This window comes from Sinocyclocheilus anshuiensis, unplaced genomic scaffold (genome assembly GCF_001515605.1).
Source record: "Sinocyclocheilus anshuiensis isolate Anshui unplaced genomic scaffold, SAMN03320099.WGS_v1.1 scaffold930, whole genome shotgun sequence".
Lineage (NCBI taxonomy): Eukaryota > Metazoa > Chordata > Actinopteri > Cypriniformes > Cyprinidae > Sinocyclocheilus > Sinocyclocheilus anshuiensis.
Window position 1 is genome coordinate 927,405 of NW_015539900.1, and position 23,554 is coordinate 950,958.

At 36.2% G+C, this 23,554-nt stretch overlaps 1 protein-coding gene across 6 annotated transcripts in view; it reads right to left on the reverse strand.

Annotated features, from left to right (window-relative positions):
• Nucleotides 1-20,526, reverse strand: part of LOC107686039 (catenin delta-2-like) — an 89,107-nt gene extending 68,581 nt beyond the window's left edge. For 5 of the 6 annotated variants that reach the window (XM_016482858.1, XM_016482855.1, XM_016482856.1 and 2 more), the window contains exons 1-3: nucleotides 20,261-20,526; nucleotides 8,498-8,631; nucleotides 1,320-1,432 (exon numbers count right to left, since the gene is read on the reverse strand). In XM_016482858.1, coding sequence (XP_016338344.1) covers nucleotides 1,320-1,432; nucleotides 8,498-8,626 — 242 coding nt within the window. In that variant the 5' untranslated portion in view covers nucleotides 8,627-8,631; nucleotides 20,261-20,526. Of the gene's footprint in view, nucleotides 1-1,319; nucleotides 1,433-3,461; nucleotides 3,647-8,497; nucleotides 8,632-20,260 lie in introns of those variants that run through there. The other variant, XM_016482857.1, reaches the window with a different exon arrangement.
• Between the last annotated feature and the right edge of the window lie 3,028 nt (nucleotides 20,527-23,554).

Here is a 23,554-nt window from a genome sequence, read left to right on the forward strand (position 1 = left end):
TATATTATGTAAACAAAAACTTTTATTTTGGATGCGATTAATCGTGATTAATCGTTTGACAGCACTATTATTTTTATATTTATTTTTTATATTTTTATTTTAAATAATACAAATGCAGCCTTTGAGCATGAGCGACTTCTTTGTAAAGCTTGCAAAATCTTACCAACCCAAAACTTTTGAACAGTAGTGTATATTTATAAATTATCTCATTGGCTTAAGGGGTCCTATTATGCTTTTTCACTTTTTCAACTTTAGTTAGTCTGTAAGTGCAAAAGCACTTGATGGCCTGACATCCAAATTATCACTGACTGTGTTGTCTCCGCTCCACTTTACTCTAATTAAATATTCTATGTGTCTAACTGTGTCCGTTGGCAGCTCTCATCTTGGGAGAGAGGCCACTGAACTGCTACATGAACGAAAACAGGGTTTGGGGGAACTTGCAAAAATGACTTGTGATAGACCAGGAAATACAAAATAGCTAGGGAAATATGAGTATGTAGAGTAGACATTAAATATAGACATTTTCTGTTTTATAATAATCTCTCAAGGTCGCATACATGTGTGAAAACAATATGAGGGGGTCTAGGTGTCCCCCTGGTTGAGGTCTACAGTGCCCCCGCTCACACTGATGGTAGTGATACTAAAACCAATGATAAAATACATAACTTTAAACCTGACATCATCCTGTACAACAGAATCTCACTGACAAAGCAAGCAACGTGGGAGTCTTATTGACTGAACAGCTGAAGGACATTTGATTTATTGAGTTTTCAGGCTAGATGAATAAACAATAAAAATATGCTTCACAGCAATAACAAGAGGACAATACAATGGGGCCATTCAATTCAATTTGAACATTCAGGGTAAACAGTGATTAGAAGCACTTATCAGCCTCTGAGAGGTCAAACTGATTGCATATATAATCCATAAAGTCTGTTTTATTATAGTATCTGTACTCGTTTACTACTTAAACATGATGATATTTTAATTACAGGCTGAATTCAAAGCTTGTGACAACTTAACCCTTTGTTTACTATACAGAATTTAGTTTGAGAGGGGAAGTTTAGATCCGAGTCTCCTGTGAATGTGGTTACACTAAAATATTCATGATGAAATATGCCGGGAAAGGACATCAAAAGATTTCACGGACAAGACTAAAAAACATGCTTTTAATGACATTTGATGGTTTAATGACAAGTTGGATGGCAAAGATCAAGGAGAGATGGAAAGATATCTATCTTTAGCTTTAGCTGGTGTATGTGGTGATGGTGGGGTGAGACAGATTGAGTGAGTGAGAGGTGTCACTCCACCAGACCCACCTGATACTGCTCATGCTTCCGGTCTCAGATCCCAGCTTGCATCTCTCCAGCTGAGTGGCAACAATCTGCCTCTCAGCCTCCAACTCTCTCGTCAGTCGCTCAAATTGCAGCTCCTGCAAACATAAAGCAGACAGAGCGTATGTGTAAAGCCCTAAAGGAATTATGGAATTGATTCTGTCTATAACATGTACCGCACATGCACTTACACATGCTCAAGTAACTACTACACAGAGCATGTGTGTGTGTGTGTGTGTGTGTGTGTGTGTGTGTGTGCGTGGGATGCAGAGACACTGTGAGGCTCTGCAGCCACTCAGGGCTTTTCTTTACATATTGATAAAATGCACTTGCATTTTCTTTCTTTAAAAATGCTGGCATATAAATCTAGTCTCCGGTCAATAACTTTATTAGGAACTGCAATTTTAAACATGGTGATGGTCAAACTGTAAGAATGACTGTCAGATCCTTGCTTGCGCACAAACCATCTATTAAAGCAAACATCTGTCACAACTTGTGTGTTTTAAGACATTTATCTTTCATTTTTCTTCTCCAGAAATCTATATGGCAAAATATATGTGGAAGGCTACTTGTAGTAAAGCACCAAAATAAATATATTATAAACAAAATCTTGATGTGTCATCGTTTGTGAGAGGTACAGTTTTACAGAAAGCTTTTTTATGATGCTGCAAAGAGAAAACAGGTAATAGTTATTTAATCATTTGTTATTATATTTGACCATAAAGCTGTACTTTGCATAATTTTTGACAAAACAATAATAATAATAATAATAATAATATACACTACTGTTCAAAAAGTTGGGATTCCTATGATTTTTAAAAGAAATCCTGTTCCACTCACCAAGGCTTTATTTATTTGACCAAAAATACAGTAATACTATGAAATATTATTACAATTGAATTTTTCAGATTTTTCTATTTTAGTATATTTTAAAATGTAATGTATTTCTGTGATGGCAGAGCTGAATTCTCAGCATCATTATTGCAGTCTTCAGTGTCACATGATCTTTCAGAAATCATTCTAACATGCTGATTTGGTGCTCAAGAAACATTTCTTAATATTATTTATCAATGTTGAAAACAGCTGTGCTGCGGAAAGTTTTTTGTGGAAAACATGATACATTTTTTAGGATTCTTTGATGAATAAAAAAAATCTAAATCATTTTTTGAAATAGAAATCTTTTGTAACATTATAAATGTCTTTACTGGCACCTTTTTCAATTTAATCCTTACTCGCTGAATAAAAGTTTTAGTATCTTACTGACCCCAAACTTTTAAACAGTGGTGATATACTTAATTTTGGGCACTGGCCATAATGAATCAGCTGCAAAGTACAATAATTAAAAAATTAAAGAGTACATTCTACAAGACATCCAAAGGCATTATTCTGAACTTTGACAGTCACTGGACCATTCCAGCACTACACACCCCTCTCTTAATTAGATATGCACCGCTTAACATTTAATGACAAACTTGTCGATGCCAAATCAGAGATAAAATCCCAGAGGTCCTCTTTAAAGTAATCACTGTGAAAATCCAGTCAGAAACACTGCACTATGTGCCTGCGCCCGGGGCTACGACAGTCAATGTGATGTCCCCACTTCTTTTGTGACAAGGCTGAAATGAGTTCACTCAGCCACAAGGTCAAAGTCTCTCTTCCCAGAGCGGTTAATGCTAAGAGGGCTCCAGAATACATCACCTGCTATTTTGGGCACAAACCCAGATGAAGGCTACAAAAATACCCATTCAGAGTGTTGAAGAGAGCTCTATGGACCATGACGACTAAAGAGGCGCTAACTGCAGCATTCAAACACTTTTCAATAATCATTATACACGTCTAGGGTCTCAATTAATTAATTTACGGCAGACGCATTCCGATGCAATTGCAACAAACAGGCATGTTGCTTAGCTCTGCGACTGAAAAGGCATCGGCAATTACGATACAAACAAGCATCATTTCTGACCTTTCTTATTTCACATCAACAAATTCAAGATGGAGCCGCAAACAGAGAACAACAACTGATTAGACTCTAACAATCTAACCGTCAACAACAACAAAACTACTCCAGCTTCCAGTCCCGCAATAAAACACCTGTTGCCTTCACAAATAAAATAACAGCGCTCTTACCGGCACATGTACCATACTCCAGAGGCCGTCTGTGCTGAGAAAAATCTGTGTCTGTGCATCACTATCCCACTAGACTGCGTTCATCTCCGCTTATCAGGAGAGTAGAGTCATTAGAGAAAGTACAAGAGTGGTAGTGACTGCCTTCCAGCGGGAAAGCAAAAAGTGGAGTGCAGTCAGGCACAAAGGTCGTCATGGCAACAGTGAATTTAGAGCCCCTTTGGCATTATTTATGCAACATTGCATCACAAAGGGTCCCTCCCACCGGCCAGCCAGCCAAATACCACCGCCCTCCAGTCACTCTTCCGCCTCCTCCTAAACTCTTCCCCTCTTTCTGACGCCATCTGTGCTCCACTCTGAAGAGGAAGGGGGGGGTCTCGTTGAAAGGATCGCAGAGCGGCAGAGAGAAAGAGGTGTTTTTTTTGCCGGTCCAGGCAGCAGCTGTGAAAAAAAGCACTGTGCGATGCTAAGCTTTGTGCTTCCTCTAGGGATCCTAACAGTCTGTTCTGCCTCAGTAGCCTGCAATGGACAGGTTCCCTGAGTGGGGAGTAGCCTCCACTTGTCACAAAAGTTGGTTAAATATAGCAGTCTGCACAGACAAAAAGCACTCGGCTAGGACAGCAGACATGTCACCTGGACCAAAAATGGTGATTCTTTAACATTCAAAGCATTGTTTTTTCTGCCCCTACACTACACTGTAAAAATGATTTTTCAAAGATAAAACATTTCAGATTATTTCAGATTGTCTTATAAGTAGGGTTGTCAAATCGATTAATCACGATTAATCGCACCCAAAATTAAAGTTTGTGTGTACAAAATAATTTATATGTGTACAAAGTACTGTATATATTTATGTGTATATATAAATACACAAACATACACGTACATATTTAAGAAACATTTAGCACACACAAATATTATGTAAACCAACTTTTAATTTGGTTGCGATTAATCAATTCGACAGCCCTATACTTCGCTTTTTACTTTCACTCTTTCTACTTTATCTAATTCAATGTGTTACTTGCCATTTTTGTGCAATTTCCTATTTTTTTTTTCTTAGTCTGAGTTTCTGAGAGATTCTTTTAATCTATATAATGTGATAAAAACTCTAAAAAAAACAAAATAAAAAAAAAGCGTTTTATATGGCCAGGATTGCGACAAGAGTGCCAAACAGGAATGTATTCCCATTATCTTACATAATAACTCCTGAAAAGGCCGTTAAACCTATTTGTTTAGAAAATAAATAGCCAGGGGACTGAGAAATTGATTTGACTGCTTCAAAAGCTGAATGTGGTCTTCTGGCCTAAATGCCTAATTCTGCCCTGTGGACAAAGACTGACATTTAAGTTTCTTCATTGGTCCATTTGATTGCAAAATGTCACTTGGGGTTCGCCTCACGAGTTCCTTTAAGGATTTAACCCAATTTCTATAATTTCATGGAGTTAAATGAGTCCAGAGCCACTCCACAGCCTGACCACACAGACTGAGAACCATACAAAACAGTGTTAAACAGACAGGAATGACTCAGAATCAGATGAACTCATTTGCTCTGTAAAATGTAAAGGGAAGAGTACACATATTCCTGGTTGAAAATTACAGCAGAAATGAGGCCATCCAAAGGACCTCAGGATCAATTTCAACTTGAACAGCCTTTTTGTTGATAATCTGGTCAAAACAGCCTCAACTTTTGTGGATACTGTAAGTAATTAAAAGAACTGCTTCATTTGATTGAATATGTGAAACCTCTTACATGATTAAGAAAAATCTAAACGACTTCACTTCTGGCTAAAGCAAATCACTCCTATCGGACAAAGATATAATGAGCTGATTAACAAGCTTTCCCTAAAATAAAAAAGCCTTAAAATGCAGAGTGTGAATTAAAAGGAAAGAAATATTTGGCCTTAGCTGTACTACCCCTTACAAACACTGGAACTTTCCCCAAAGAATCCTTGCCATGCTCATAATAAAACTTTATATGCCAGAGGCTTTTTTATGAATAATTAATGTGTCATTTTAAAAACACTAAGATAAATTTCCTTAATTAACACCAAATGAAAGGGACAAAAAAGGTGAGCTTTAACAACAGATCTTCTGAAAATTCTGAAAAGAACACCTGTACTTTATACATTAATAAGACTACTACAATCACTACGTCAACATAATTTAAGAAAGTGACACTCAAAGGCAAATAATAAAAGAGGGTTCATTATACAGAAAAAGCGACATTTTACTGCGAATACAGTAACTGTGTATGTCCAGGTTGTTAAACATGAGATCATCGCATGTGATTCTGTTTAGCACAAGTGATACAGGAAAATTTTTATGGGAGAAAGTCGTACACAGGACAGACTGTGTTCTGCTTGCACATGCAACCTTGAAAACTGCACACAAAGCACACATACAAGAGACCAGGACATTTTGCCAGACATTTTGGTACATTGTATTTATACATGGCAGAGCGGAGATGGTTTTTCAGTGCTGCAGAGCATTCTTTGTCATCAAAATCTACACAGATTTTAGATCTGAAGTTCAGTTTATTCTGTGAATTTTGAATTTTGCAGAGGAATTTAATGACCTCTGACTACTAAATGCCTCCAAAATGGGAGATTGCCATCTAGTGGAGGAGAACAAAAAAAAAACGATGGTGATTTTTCATAATATGTGCGAGTAGACAAGCAGTGGCAAAATGATAAACCTTTATTTTCAGTGTATTTTGAAAAGGACACCAGGCCTGCTGCGCTTGATTACAGTCTTTTAATCAGAGATACTTAATGTATCTGTAATAAAAAAAAAGCTAGGAGGAAAGATTAAGACTAAGAAAATTCCTGAAAAAAAAAAACCACACAGTGTCATACTGAAACACAGTGAGATGTGGTTTATGCTTACAGACCCCAGTAAATCATCACAATATGAGTTTCAGTTAATGATTTCAGTTAGTTTTGAGGTCTTATTTTTCCTGTTCCTAAAGGTTGGCAAAATACATGTAAAATATAAACATTTTCTTTTTCAGGAATTGGACCAAAAATAACGAAGACTCATCTTGTACACATTTTTGTCCACTAAAATGCACTCTATAGTGAGAATGCCCTGCCTGCTAACACAACCTGACTAGCAGTAGCAAGCAAGATCAATAATATTTGGAGAAAGCTAGTTATTAGCAATTCCATTGAACTCATTGTCTAAATATATGTAAAATAAATGTACAGTATTTAGTCACTATACGCAACTAATTTTGAATGTCCATCGATGAAGAATGAGGTTTTTTAGAGCCAAATGGTGTAGTTACAGCATTTACCAGCAGGGGCTAAAATAGCATCCCTTGATAGCAAGTAGCAAATCATGGTTCATGGCTGTGACATACACTACATTTCGAAACTTTGGTGTCAGTAAGATGACCATTTTTGAAAATAAATAAATAAATACTTTAATTCAGCAAGCATTAAATGGATCAAATGTGAAGACATTAAAGAAAGTAAATACATTAATAATGTTACAACAGATTTCTATATTTTTTTAAAGTATGTTCTTTTGAAATTTCAGTTTAACAAAAAATCATGAAATTCAATGTGTGCAGTTTCCATAATAATATTAAGCAGCACAACTGTTCAACAATGATAATAATAAAAATGTGCACTATAAATTAGCACCAAATTAACATATTAGAATGACCTCTAAAGGATCATGTAACACTGCAGACTGGAGTTATATGACTGCTAAAAATAAATGACATTATAAAATATATGAAAATAGAAAAAAAATAAAACAAATTATAAAATAAACTGAAAATAAAAAATCTAAATATTACTGTTTTTACTGTATTGATCATAAATGTAGCCCTGGTGAGACAGGAGACATTCAAAATCCAAACCCAAACTTGTGAACGATAGTGTAACTAAAGCTCTTCGATATGTCCCACCCAATCATCCTGTTTCAACAGGAAGTACACCAACTCAGGAAAGAAAATTACACCATTTTACATGTTTTTTGAACTCCTCTCAGAGAGAAACACTGTACGTGACTCTGTCCACCCTCCAGTGAAAAGCATCAAAAAAAGCTGGCAGACAGTTTTTCTCTCTCTGATAGGAGAGCTATTAGACTGGCCCACAGCAGCCTATGGCTGTGGCCTACTTTAACATTCACCGTGTAGATTTCCAACCCTAAGAGCATGTCGCTTTTTTTCTGTCCCATGTTTAAAAGCAGGAGTGTGAGCTAAACGCTAGCAGGAAGCGAAGGGCTTGTCACGATCCATTTTTATCTACTCATGCTCTTGACTCAAAAATGGCCTCCCGCCAAGACAGACATATATATATATATATATATATATAAGGGCAAAGTAAAAGTAAGAAATACTGTACATTATCACACACTAAATTCTGACATATGCAATAATCTATAATGCATTTCGTAAATGACTTTTTATGACAGGAAGTCATAAGCAATTACAATCACCTGTCATTATTCCTAACAGATCAAGCCAGTTTATCAAAAGGTTGCGCCAACGTCTGGGAAGCTGTCCACCTGCTGGCAAGCAGGTGACCAATCTTATTATAGATAGGATGCGTCGCAGTGACTAGCATAGCATGGAGACCTGATTGCAACATGGAGTGTCAAATATTTCACATTTCTTACACCACGCAGCCCCAAAACCTACATCCATTCCTCCCACTCGTCCGCAAAACCATGTGACACTGAGGCGTAACGGCGCATTTGCAGTGTGTTGACCATCAAAAACCATTTGTATCTGTGAATTTAGACACCAGGCGCTAAATGAAACCAGCAGCACGAGATGATGGAAATGACTCAAGCAGAAACCCACCAAACCTTGCGGCTCCTTAACCCAGATGGCATATGCAGTTCATCTGAGGACTGGTATGGTTCTGTGTAATTACTGTTTACAGCATATAAAGATTTAGAGAGATTCTAATTAAACTGTTGGAAAATGAATGTTTCCGTGTGAGTGTGGGGGGAATCATAACCTTCTATTAGAGACAGTCTGTAAGAATGAAGAACTTTACCGTAGTTTGACATGAAGTACCCACCTGTTCTTTAACAGAGGCCAAGATGGCAGAGGTGGTCTCCGTCTCGGATCCATCTCCGTTTGAGGCGTTCAGTACCGGGCTCAACATGCTGGAGTTCTCTGTGTCAGAGAGATGGTCTGGTACTGGCATTACTTCTGTGAACCAAACAATAGAACCGACAGTTATTCAAAATGAACTATGCAAGGTTTTTGTCATGTTTCAGAGTACTGGAGCAATCAGTTGAAACAAATCCTTTACAGTGACAGACTATCGGATAAAATGACATAAAAAATCATGGTTTGGCACTTTTCAGATGTAATAATACTAATCAAAGTGCTTCATCAACATTTTCAATTGTTTGTCGTGATGTAATAATTGTTAGACATAATATTTAATTAACCGTCTCTTGTTTCTTTCAGTCTCTCTCTCGTCTTTGACCTACTTTTTTCTCCTCATCTCTCGAGGTTTGTGATTCCAAACACGATTCTCAGCTTGTCGCAATCATGCTTTGATTTGTGTACATCAGCTTCAGAAAAGACTTTGAAAACCCCATGAAACAAAATTTTATAAACTAAAAGTTTTGTGGCTTTTAGTTAATGTGCGAGACCCACTATAGTACGCTAATGTATTAATAAACGTTTACAAATTTCACTTTTAGCAAATATACACATACATTACCATTCAAAAGTTGGTAAGATTTTTATTTTATTTTTTTTTTAAGTCTCAAAAACTTTTTTTAAAAAGGATGCCTTTATTTGATTGAAAATGAAGTAAAAACAGTAATATTGTGAAATTTTCCCAATTAAATACATTTTCCTGTAATTTATTCCTGTGGTAGCAAAGCTGAATTTTTAGCAGCTTTACAGTGTCACATGATCCTTCAGATATCATTCTAATATGCTGATTTGGTGCTCAAGAAACATTTCTTCTTATTATCATCAATGTTTAAAAAGTGGAAACCATGACACAGGATTTTTCAGGATTCTTTGATGAATTTTTTTAGATTTTTTTTTTGTGTGTTTACTGTCACTTTTGATCAGTTTAATGATTCATTGAGAACAAAATTGCCCCAAATGTTATAACTGTAGCATATATGCATATAAAAGCACAGCCTTTCTCTTGCAGGACATTTAAGACCACCTGCAACCAACTAGCAAGCAGTGATGTAACTAAAGTCTAATAGCTATAAAAAAAAACAACAACAACAAAACAGGGACAAGTCCATCAATATGTTTGGCTCAAACGTTTTGTTTTAAATACATCAAGTGATTTTGTGGGTTTTTAAAACCTTGGATTTCGAGTAATGAAATCCCACTATAATGCTCTGGTCCCCTCCGGTCACTCACTTCACCCTCAGCTTCCTCCTTGACAACTGCACTCCCTCTTCAAAATCAACCACACAAATTTAAAGCTTTCCCAGAGAACATTGTGCACACAGCAGGAGCAGACAGAAAATGGCTGCTCACGTGTGAATGTGTACCTATGAGCACCAGCACACAGCCTTTTTACACAACCACATCAGGCACAACTGTGAACACATCTGCTCTGTATGGAAGAGAGAGCACTCAATCAGAAAAACCTGAACAGTACGATCTGTGAAAACAAATGCCAGTCATAGGTGAAATAGGAAAAGTATTGATAAATGCTCAATTTATTTATCAGATTTGGTGACCTGATGCAGATGCTTTTCATTTCTAGGTCAAACCGATGACTTACTACCAGTGAGATCATGCAAAACAGACCAGAACATCAACAAATGCCAGTCCCAGCTGCTGGTGTTGGTGTGTGTGGGTTCAGATGGATTACATTTTTTGACAATTATCTTAGTCATCCATCTGCCTCTCATTAATAGTATCCTGATATCAAAAATAAATAAAAATAAATAAAAAACACAAAATGTCACTCCATGGATGGCCGGAAGACCTGTGTTGCATGGCAGAGCTGTGATGTAATAAAATGGAAAAAGAAAAACAATGCTTTTATGCCTTGCAATCGCACAAACATTTGGTCTGTCACATTTTTTACATTGTGTTGCAAATTATTAAGCATTACTTATAATGGGCTGAATGTTGCATATCAACACTGGTTTTGCACGGCGTGCTATCCTTTTCAAACTTGGTCTGTGAATTGTTTACCTTTACTAAAAGTTGGTTATGATTTCATAACTGTCAATGAGTTAAATTATAGCCAATTTTGGCTATTATTACAAATAAAAACCAAGTAATTCTTGTTTGTTTTTGGAAATATAAAATTGTAATAAATAGGATCATGCGACACTGAAGACTAGAGTAATGGCTGGTTATAAATTGAGCTTTGACATCAAAGGAATAAACTACATTTTAAAATATATTAAAATAGAAAACAGTTATTTAAAATTGCAATAGTATTTCACAATATTACTGTTGTTACTGTATTTTATGATCCTTAAAAAACGACCTCAAACTTTTTAAAAGTAGTGTGTATAAAATACACTGCAGTCCCAGCAATTTTGCCATGGGAAATTCTCTGCATACAATAATCACTAAACAGAATCTGAATGTTCAATATTCCAAGTATACACCACTGACTTGCCCTGCCAACATTTTCAAAGAAAAAAGTGAATATCTCCTTTTATGTCATTATACAGAATAATCATGTAATATTCATGCAATTTTGATCATAATCAGCTTGCATACAAGGCATATATCATTAAAATCAAGCACACTGTTGACTTTCTTTGAAGTGGAGTTTTTTCTTGGAATATTGAAAATTTACATTTTATTCTTAATAAAAATAACTTTTTTAGAACTTCTCATAACAAAACATACAAAGGCTTGCTGGAACAGGATTGTGCACTAAGGCAGAAGCCTTGGCTGTGCCTTATAAGCACAATACATCAACTAGGGGAGTTATAGGATGCATTAATCTAAATGAACATGTAAAATATAATGAGTACTCTGATTTCTGACTCACAATCATATTACACATCAAAAGGAAATGGCAAAACTCTGTCTTAACATACTGAATAGACCATACAGAAGCTAACTGGCATAACACGCTGTGTGTTTAGCGGAAAAAGGAAGAAAAAGAAAAGGCATTACTTAGAAATAAGTAAAAAGGCCTAATTGTATGGAGTCACATGATCGCTACAATCACTCCAAGGCCGCAGTTACCTTGGAAACAGACCTGCACTGCTCAGTGAATATTTACTGTAATTTTACTAAAACGCCTCACACAATGGCCCCTGACTCTACCTGTCCGATCGGCTCAAGACGGTATACAGGAGAGTCCCGTAACACAACCTCAATTTCATTGTCAAACACTAAACAAATTGAACAGTGGAAGAGCCAGAGCCATTGTTGCCAACAAGCGGTTATATCCCATTTCATTTCCTCAGTGGCGCTTTTTCATTTAAAGTGACAAAAGCTACATTTTTGGAATAACGTACTTGATTGTGCTTCCCCACTGACTTTTGTCTGAAACCACTGAGGTGAATGTAGACATTTTAAGCCTTTCCATTGGCGTAGCTGCAGATATCAAATAGCTGAAAAGGAGAAATTGACATAAATTGATCAAATTTGTGAAATATTCATAATTAATGTCACTGAAAGCTCTACAACAAAGCAGAAGCTCTCTATCTGGGCTCAGCCACACATGTCTGAATGCCTAATTTGTCTATGACATCATGCTTGAGCCAGCTAACAGGCTCCCGTTTCCATAGAGATATCAATCCATTATGACAGTCTCTCACCAAGAAGGCAACCGTGAGGCTTACAGTTGATCATATCAGTGATGCGGCACACGGCAACTAATTTTTCTCAAGATGCTTTGCGCTGATGATTCAAGGTGGTTTTGGGCGGCAAACCACTAGGCTGATATTTCTAATTGGATCTGCATTAACTTACAGTTCTGATGAAAATCATACAAAAAAAAAAACTTCAAGCATTGGTTATGCAGATTTTTCTTTCATTGTGAGTATGTGTTTGCTGAATGTGTAGGTTCATATACGATGATGTAAGCGATTGCACCCAATGGAATTACTGCATCGTCCATCCTTAGGGATTATATAGGCTACAACTCATAGCAACAATCTCTACAAAAACAGACCCCAGAAATCAGGACAAGAGAACCTCAGTCCCAACATCTGATCAAATTTTAAGTAACCAAATTTGCTTTACGCTTTACACTATGCAATCTCACAACCTGTTAATCTTGTTTTCTGCATTAAACACCTCTTTCAAGACATCTGCCCTGCTTTTGCATTTTCATCCCCATTATATCCCATTAAGACAATGGCCATATGCTTTTGACAACGGTTTACTCCCCTCGGACGTTCCCCGGTTAGTTTTTTCCGCAGGATTCAGAAGACTTCCTCCCAAGATCTGATCACCCAGTGAAACACCAGATGTTCCAGAAAAACGGATCTACCTACACCCAGAGGACATGAAGGTGTTCGACTGATGCTGCCATTGGCAGGAATCATGGCTGCAATCCCAGATTAGTCATGTGATCCCGCAGGATACTAAAGTATCGAAATGCACAAACAAAAGGCACATATTGTGTTTACAGTCACACCCACATTCACACACTTTTACACACCCAACAGTATTTTCAGTGCAAAATCAGACTTGATTGGCTACTAGAATTAATGAGACAGAGAAATGAGGGCGATACATTAAAAACTAGCATTTGGAATATAAATATTTATCATGTGATATCATTAAAACAAATTTCTAATTATTACAAAGTATATTAGTTATATAACTTGCATGCCAGGGGGATGGGAAGATGAAGGAAAACAAATATTTTTACAGCTTCATTAATCATGCAGACATTAATCAGTCCTTTGTATTCTGACTGCGGACAGATTTGTTTATTTATTGTCTCGACACACGACTGACAACGTTAGGAATGAAACAGCAATACAATTCAGAGCACACTGCAAGATTAAAATGTTCAATAAGGTCTTAAAGGAAACGAATCTCTTTTTCTGTAAGGCTGGCACACTGGGAGATGACGTTATGCGCTCCTGCACAAAGCACCGAAATGGGACTGGAGATAATGTGTCTTTTATATTGCAATCGGTATATTAATTTAACAGTGTCTTTGCTGTACCTGTAAACATTTCTAGTGGACTAGAATTGCATGATGCATGTATTATATAAGTCATTTCAAAATACATAAACAAGAGTGACCAGTAAAAGACTAAATTTGGTTATGTATGACATGACTCACATGACATGCAAGAGCTAATTAACTATCAGCAAAAGTCTTGGTGGAGATTGTATAGTTTTTCAAGACATGTCTCCTTGCCCAAAATGTCAATGATACATTGAGATGCAGCGCAAATGTGAGGCAATTAAAATGCTCCTCGGATCATGTTCTCAAAGGACAGCTGAGCGTGACATCGATGATAAAGACTAATTATGTGAGGCTTGCTGTGATCAAACAGGCCCCACTGCTTATTAGGGCTTTTTCTTCTCTATAGTCTCTGGTGGTAATGTTTGAGTGCATTTTATTTTTTCAATGGCCACCTCTCCCCCTCTTTATTTTCATTAAATAGAAGTACACAACAGCATATAAAAGGTAAAGCCTATTCGCATTAAGAACTATTATCGAAACAGTTATCCCTTTGGCGTTCATTTCAGTCTCTGGTTGAAAAAGCGCAGAAAAAAGCTTTTGGTTTAGTTCTTTTCTAACTTGCTGATAAAAAATGTTTGTTAACACAGCACTGCATGATTAACTTTTCAAATCTGTCCGCAACCTTCAACTGTCATGAAAGGAACTACTGATGATTTGTGGTATGTCGGGGAAATGACAGAAAACATATATTCACAATTCTGCAGTACGCCTGGAAAATGCATCATGGGATATCAGTATAAGGCTTGGATTTTTCAAGCGTGGCGTGAGGACATTGCTGCCATGCCTGTGTAGCTCTGGGTAGAAACAGCTGGCTCAGTAAGAGCCCTGACCTAGTATGGGATTAATGACTTTGCTGCTGGAGAGAGTTGACATTGCTGAAAGCTGTGTTTGTTTACTAGTGTTATCTATGTACAAGAACAGCAGTGGAAATTTAATACACCCACTGAGTTCTCCAAGACAAAAGCAGTGTGTTACTCCTTAAGGATGAAGAAAGCGAATCTAATGGATATCTATATCCTTGCCAACATTAATGTGTCATGTCAGCCCATTTGGTGTGTTTGTTTATGTAAAGCTAACTGCTACACTCACTTGTTTGTTTCAGATAATAAGTTCACCGACATGCTGGGACCCTCTATAATGGGCCACTGAGCGGTGCCAAAGAGGACCCCTACTGGTCAAACAATGGCAAGAGCACTTATGACCTCTCAATAATACAAAATAGTAAAATTATCTTATTTGAGAGATGTGAAAAATAAAATATTTTAATTCTTACCAATGCTAATATAACCTCTCATAACATGTCTATGACAACTGCAACATCAATTTGGGGTTTCCATAAAATCAAATGAGTGTTAATCTGGGGATAAATAGTCATATTAATTCTAATTAAATTAATTAGTTTCCATAATAAAATAAATATTATTTGTGTATAAGAAGTAATGCTACCCATATTACAGTTTCATATTACATCACCAAATTATTTCAGTTATAGTGTGCTGTAGGTATGACATAACCCAAAAACAAGTTAGCACTTTTGTACTTTGGGTTCCATCCTGAAGTTAATGTTGTTGTGTGGTTAACACAAACGTAAGATATTTTCATATTTTATGTATAGAATAAAAATCTAAATATCTTAAGTAACAATGACAAACAACAAACTACATTACCATTATATTTAATAATTCATATTTTAATTTTAGATAATAGCATTATCTATGAAAGTACACCTTCGTTCTGCTTTTCTCTCTCTAAAACATCTTGAGGTGTGGTAAACATGGTATAAGCAAAATAATTGACACTGGTCTGTTGAATTATTGAAAAAGAATGCACATCTGATGTATAACTCCAATTTGCCTCATGGCTGCTTATCCATTTTTGCATTTAATTGATATGGAATAGTGATTTAAATTAAATAATTTTATTATATAAGAAGAAAGAGACAACATTGTGCTGCAAAGGACATGAAACTAGAACAGTTATGTAGAAAATCAGTTGCCTGTGACAACAGTCCAGACAACTGTCCAGTTGAACGGCCACTATAAAAAAGCAATTGTGGACTGAATACTACAATTGATCAATCAGAATAAAGTACTCCATCTAATAATAATAATACGATACAGTAGCATAGTGGCATAGAGAGTATGGCACTGTTCGCACAAGCAAGTTCATGGCCCAGTTTGTCATAATAGCACCATATTCACACAACGGCTATTTGACGTCAAGATAAACCTCTGAAAATACACTAAAAAGATCATTCAGATAAACCGATATTGCATTTAAATAGCAAACTATTGCTGTTTAGGTTGGGAACTTTAAACCATTCTTCACACAAAAAAATACAATGGCATTTGCAAAAACAACACTAACCTTCCTTTTGAATTCTAAAATCTACAAATAGATAGCCAGGGCCCTGCTGTCTCTCATACTTCATATTTCATGTGTCAGTGGATTCCTTAATCACAAGTGCAAATGCTCAGTGAGCACAGCTTGTCTCTCCTCACTCCAGGTCTGTATAATCCAGGCAGTCAGGTAGGAATGTATTTCTGCCCTCCTATCAAGTCTTTTCTGGAGCACTGACAGCGTGTGCATAAGCAAGGCAGCTCCCCGGTGCATTGGCCGCGCACATATAAGAAGATGTTTCCATGGTACACTGGCTAAATGAAGTTGAGGAAAGATCGCTCACTCAAGCACTTGATCTGTGTACAAGGCAATGCTGGGAAAAGACACTGCCCAATAACAATAAGGCAACTTAACGCACATGGGAAATTAGCAAGAGGAGGCTATTCGATTTCAAGATCATATCTAAAGGATTCTGTTCTGCTCATAATTGCAAAGACACAACTACAAAATGAATAAATTAATTTGTTGACATTATAATCTTACCTGTATATTATCTTAAAGCTTCCACTAGAAAAAAAAATGGTTCACTACAACGTACAAAACAACTGGTCTAACCACAAGACGGACAATGCAACAATATTAGATCATTATTAACTCAATACTAAAGTCCTCTGAGGTCATTTTTTCATGACAATCAATAACTGTGAAGCAAGATGGCACGGTGTGATATAAGATGTGAATGTAGAATCCAGAATTTCAGAAAGCCACGTAATAGCTAAATATTTTAAATCAACTACTTTAAACAAAACAGTTTGATTCCCAGCATACAGTACAGTATTTAAAATAACTCTTTAAAATAAGGTCCCATTGGTTCCCGTCAGTTAATACATTAACTAACAATGAGTGATCTATTTGTTACAGTATTTATTAATCTTAGTTAATAAAATACAACTATTCATTATTTCTTCATGTTCGCTCAAATACATTATATTAACATACATCTTTTGATTTTAATAATGTATTACTAAACGCTGAAATTAACATTAACTAAGAATAATAAATGCTTTATAAGTATTTTGCACTGTAAATTCGTGTTTACTAATGAAGCTAACTAATGTTAACAAATCAAATCTGATCATAAAGCGTTACTAATATGTCATTTCCAGTGTTATGATGGAAAAAATGCTAGTCTGCATTGATTTCACAGTAAAATTTAGAATATAGTATTTTGTTGTAAGACATTACTATATTAATCTCATAAAATTGTGATACTGAATGCCATATTTTACAGTGCCTCTCTGAAGCCAATAATAGATATTGATCTTCAAATATGAGAGGACAAGTTAATAATAATCATGTACACATCATATGTACAAAGTAATCTTTTCTCTTTCACATCCTTTGAGTTGAACTACTATAGTGTTGGCACATCAAGCTACAAATTAAATGTACTCATAAAGCCTCAAATCGAGCCATGAAAGATTCATCAAATTCCAGGTCACTATTTGGCAGATCTTCTTAAAAATATAAAAGACTCTGCACTTTCATATCCTCCTGTATGACAGCTTATAACTACATATCAGCTGTGAGTGTCAGCTCAGATGACAACAATGGCAAGCATCTATGTCATCACCAGCTTTATCTCTGGGGTCATTATCAGAAGAGCTAGGAGTCAGTCCATACCAAGTGGCTGGAGTCAAGTCTGATATTTATCAATAAGTCTATTACTTTCTCCTGAGCAGAATACTGAACACTATATGAGCATGATATAGTTCCTTTGTTACCTTATAACAAAACAGTTCAAAAAAATTACAGGAAAAAAATGATCAAAAATGTATAACTAAATATTTATGGCAAATAAAACAAAACCTGCATTTATAAAACAAGATCAATCTAAAAGAAACGGTGGTTAACCTGTTAGATCATATATATAGTATGAAATTAAGACTACCTCTGAATAAAGACTACCGCAGGCTAGCAATGACAAACAGAAAAATGATAAAAACTAACAGGAATTGCTTTGGGATAATGACAAGAAAAAACAAATTGTTAGTAAAACGCCTATTATAAGTACTAATGCGCTCCATGTGCTGCACCATTTTAATAATTAATAATAAAACCAGCACTCTGCTTTTGCACATTTTAATGTCTTCACACCAAGTTTAAGCTATTGATTGCCTGTCCATTATTCTGAATTTGGAGATCTATTGAGAAAGTCAGGTCATAACTGTTTTCTATCTGTATTGAATACTTGAACATTTAACATTTAGCTAAAAATGTTATAAATGTTTATGGGTGTTTTGAATGCATTTTGCACTAATTTTGATTGTATATTGCAAATAATAAAAGAGCCGCTCATCCTGTTATTCTGTGAGATACCTCAATGAGGTCTTTAAGTGAACATGACCCGTTACAAAATGCATACACAGCTCCTCCATTCTAAATCATATGCAGCCATATACGGTAGCTAGCAGGTTAATACCAGTATGCAATATTTACAATATTTCACAGTCATGCACTGTTGCTCTCTGAGAGCATGCTCTTGGTGTGGGTGCATCAGCACATTCAAATGTTGAATACCAGGGGCAGGTCTGCTGAAACCTTTTTGCACAAAAAAAAAAGAAAAAAAAAAATCATATGCAATGTATAATCTATGATCAACCTGAGAATGTCCGATCCCCTGAACGATCAATATTCTCTCTCTCCATCTCCCTCTCTCTCTCTGTTGCATTATATCTCTTTTGATTTTTTTCTGTGGCAAAGTATTTTTGTGCATTAATGTATCAGTAAATCAAACCTTTGCAGCAACACTTCATCTCTCCTTGTTGCTGCAAAAAAAAAGAATAACTGCTAATATACCTACACTGTAAAATGTTCCAGTAATAACTGCTAATTGGTTAACTGTAAGTAACCTTATATATGGTAAATATATTATGATAAAAAATAATGTTCTATTTTAATGTAATTATACTATAATATATTACTCTCTCTCTCTATCGCTCTCTCTCTCTCTATATATATATATATACACATATTTGTATAAATAAAAAACTGAATTATTATTAAGAGAAAAACATTTATATTGTAGCCTATTTAACAAAGCAATAAGTATACTTTAAGTGTAAATTATTGTTAAAATTCTGCTTCTTGTGTGTAAAATAAATCACCAGACTTTTAATTTATAGGTAAAGGGGGATTCCCAGAATTCTGCAGAATTCTCTGCATGAAATATCACATTTTTAGATCACATCTTTAGACACAATTAGGAACTGTAAAATATACAGTCACCAAAATGCCATCCTGTAAAGTTTGCAACCTTTAGACTACAATATTTTTACAGTAAAATTATTGCAACCACAGTGGCCCATTTTTTAACCATACATTTATCAAAAAATGTAAGAAAATAAAAGAGAAAACTGTGATAATTATCTTGTTAATGAGCTGCTTATGCATAAGTGAGCACCAGCATACTATGGATAACATATACATGAATGTGCAACATGTGGGAAAAGATAGCATATTATTAAAATAGCCTATAAATTAATAAACACATATGACATGAGGGCCTAATAGTTACTATACCAGCTGAATTATTGTTTATTCTTTTTCAAGACGGCCTCACCTAAGCAAGTGCAGAGAGAGGCGGTCAGTCTAGCCACATACAGCCCTCCCATTTCCACATTAATACACCTAAACTAATAGGCTATATTCCTCTTTCATACTCAACATCTATTTAAACAATGTCTTATAAAGGATGTTTCTATGTTAGAAGGTCAAATATGCTCATTTTCAGTCGTAATGGTCAAAAAAAATTAGGCTACACGTACCAGTAAATCAAGAATTCAGAATGAATGGACACAAATGAAAACGGTGCTTTACAAGCAAAGCCGTTGACAGTTTGGATTTCATAACGAAATGCGAGGAACATGCTGTCAAACTAGACAAAGAAGCAGCGGTCATGTCCGTGGACTAGTGTAATCTTATAAATACATCATTGAAATTTAGGTCAATAGGGAAGTAATAGGTTTTCTGTGCTCGTGCTCCCCCTCCCATCCGTCTTGGTTGGAGAATGATGCTCTCTAATGGATTCCATTTTCAGTTCCCAGCCCGCGCTCACAGCCGTCTGAATACGTGCATTAAACGCGATAAAATAAACTAAACACAAAACCAGCGACATCCACATGCTAACAAACACATAACATGGGCTGCTAATACGCGTACCGGGGGTTTCGCAAATGTTTCGAGCGTTTTCTTGGCAGATATCGTGGTTGTAGGTGGGGAATGTGACAGCTGGAAATGCAACTGGAATGACATTGCGCTTACCGAATAACGTCCAGAAGAACAACGCTCTTCTCGCTTCCCCTCCCCTATTAATGCCGACAATTCACAGCGAGCGACACACGGAAATCATTCCCAACGACTGGCATTGAAAGCAGAGATGCTGGCGTGTCGAGGAAAGGATAGCATCCGATAGGTATCCAAGGAAAACCGGGAGGATAGAAGGAGACCGGAAAACTGCGGTGGGTAGCCACGGACACAGCAGCAGCAGCAGCAGCAGCAGCAGCAGCGTCTGCTTTCTCCCTCTCTCTCCTCCTCTTCCCTGCTGGACCATCCCCATCCCAGCACCTTGCTGCAGTGATGACGACGTGTCCCACAGCGACATCTCGCGCTCACGTTTCAAATCGCACCTCTACGCTCCCATTGAAGAGACAGTGTCAGACTTGATGACAATCTACTTAATTTTTGTGGTCAAACAGAATAGTTAGACAAAAAAATATTGTGCACATAAATGTATTTCTGTCATGACAACTCTTGGAGGGATTGGCATGGTAATGTACATGACAATGTTAATGTATTTGGTCTTGGCAGAATAGATCTGCTACGCTGCTGCTGCGACAGAGCAAGTACCAAGACTTGCTACTGCCAATACATCCACAACATGCTGCTGTGAGCAAGTAAGAAATATTGCTGCTGCACATATAATATATATGAATAACCCCCATATAGCATACTTGATCACCCCATAGCAGATATATACATGTGGAGCTGTGGAAGGTGTAGGGTTTCTGAAGTGCGCTGCTACTGCTACAGCAAACACTAGTCAAGTATTTGAATGTCGAGCAGCGAGCTCATTGGCTACCACAAGAGAAAACCAATCAGCTGTGATATGTGATAATGATGTCATTATGTCATATTGAGTTGACTGCGCCATCTAGAGTTTCATGCCAGAACTTTGTATATGACCGAAACTGCAATGTATTTTTATTATACCAACAATTCACTATTGAAACTGCCCTCTTCTCTGCCACTTTTTGGAGAGGATAAATCAACGAATTTAGGGGGTTAGGCCATTTCCAAGTTGTCAATCAATATTTTGGTAATTCAACATGTGAAGGCAGCAATACTTTGGCAATTTTTTGCAAACTGTACACGCACATTATTACAAATTGCAGTTACAGCATTCAAACTAAACAAATATGTACACAGTACACACACACACACACACTAGCGTATAACTAGCTAACATAAAAACTGAAAATGTCAGACCAAAATTAAAAATGAATTATTTTACATTAATATATATATATATATATATATATATATATAGAGGTCAATTCGAAACTGTACACGCACATTATTACAAATTGCAGTTACAGCATTCAAACTAAACAAATATGTACACAGTACACACACACACACACACACTAGCGTATAACTAGCTAACATAAAAACTGAAAATGTCAGACCAAAATTAAAAATGAATTATTTTACATTAATATATATATATATATATATATATATATAGTGCTATTAACTGGCAAATCCAGTTATTGTATCTTGCAAACATTGCCTGATTTCCAGACGGAATGAAAAAAATCCTGTTCTATTGTTCCTGAAAGCTGCATAAAGTCAGCCAATCAGATTACAGCTTGCCAGACCGAGAAAGTGTTTTTTAGCCAGTCATTTAACAAAATATGGGTGGTCAGTGGACATGCTGTCTGAGACATCCACAAATTTTTTTAAGAGACATTTTTTAAGAAAGATTTGCCATAAAATATGTGGATTAACATATTTGTAAAAACATGAATCATGATGGGATGATGGTTTCTCTTTTCAGGCATGGTGAGTTAACGAAGGAAATGGACAATCAGATACAGGACATTTTCTGTTTGATCAGTTTAGATTGCTGCTGTCTTTGTCTGTAAAGGTATTCAGTGCAGACGAAAATGTCAGCATGATGTCATATGAGAGGCACCATTGTATGAAAACACTGTTAATCCCATTTCTGCCAGCCATCAGCCAAAGCAACACACAGAGAGACAGCTTGTCTGGAGGGGGGACTTCCGCTGTGGAGCAGCGGACACAGGCGTTCATTCACTCCGGTGGCACTGAGTGGAAAATTAGAGGATGAAAAGGCACTTATTTCCCTATACTCACAATTAACTCCCATTCCATTACAATTCATCATCTGAAGATAAATCTTTCTTGGGTTTAGATACACAGTCAGAATCATAACCATAATCCAAAACTAGCAATGATTTTATACTGTCACAGTAAATAAAAAATACTCTGGGACCACCAGACGGGCACTGGTACCACTTCTGTTATAAGTAATACAGTCAAATACTTTAAGCAATGATAGTCTGAATTGTTAGTCCAAAGTTATAAACCGCTCCTAATTTGAAGAAGACTACAGTAAATCTAAACTTCAAAAGTATTTAGCTACACGGCCATCTACTAACAAAAACAGCTACACTGACGATATAATTTATTTTTATAGAGAAGTACGGAAACAGTACAGATCTCAATTGGAGTTAATACATAGGCCTACACAATACATACTTAACAACTAAAAAGCTAGAACTGAGTTGAAAACATTGTGACAAACAGCAGCATTTACCTAATATGTCATACTAGAATGAGTTTCCCACTGCTAGTCACAAGAAGACGTTTTGCAACACATTTTAAGACATTTCAGCTCAGTTGGTCGTTAAGCTAAGTGCACAATAAAATGTGACATGATTAGTCCTCCAAGCATGATTGTACACATGCATACTGCATCTTCCACTATATCATATTTTGACAGGAGAGATTAATGTTTGTTTGTTTTTTAAATGAGGTTAGACTGTTTAATATCTGCAATGAAGCACATTAGCTCAGAAAACACTACATTGTCAGGTGCATTGCAGCTCAAGCCATGTATAAAAAGTTTTAGAGAATACTTCATATTCAGTGCTTATTAAACAGCTGCATACATGATTTATGCTGTATGCTGAACAATATAGAATATCAGGTTTTTGTGAAAATAGCAACAATTTGATATAATCTAATAAAAAGACAGGGTGCTGTTAAGACAACTTCCTCAAGACTTTGCTTAAATCGTCGAGCCTTCTCTTTCCACAACCCATTGCTTTGTCGTATCCATGGTGACTAGGCAATTATATTATATTATTATATAGATATAGACATCTACGATATTACCTGTCAAGCAGAAAAGCAACGAAAATTTGGCATCTGTTATCAAGTCGACGTTTATTATAGCTAGTTTATAGCTTTCCCGGCTGTTGCAGCGATATCACAAGACAGTTATTTCAGTGGCAAGTTATACTTAAGGGA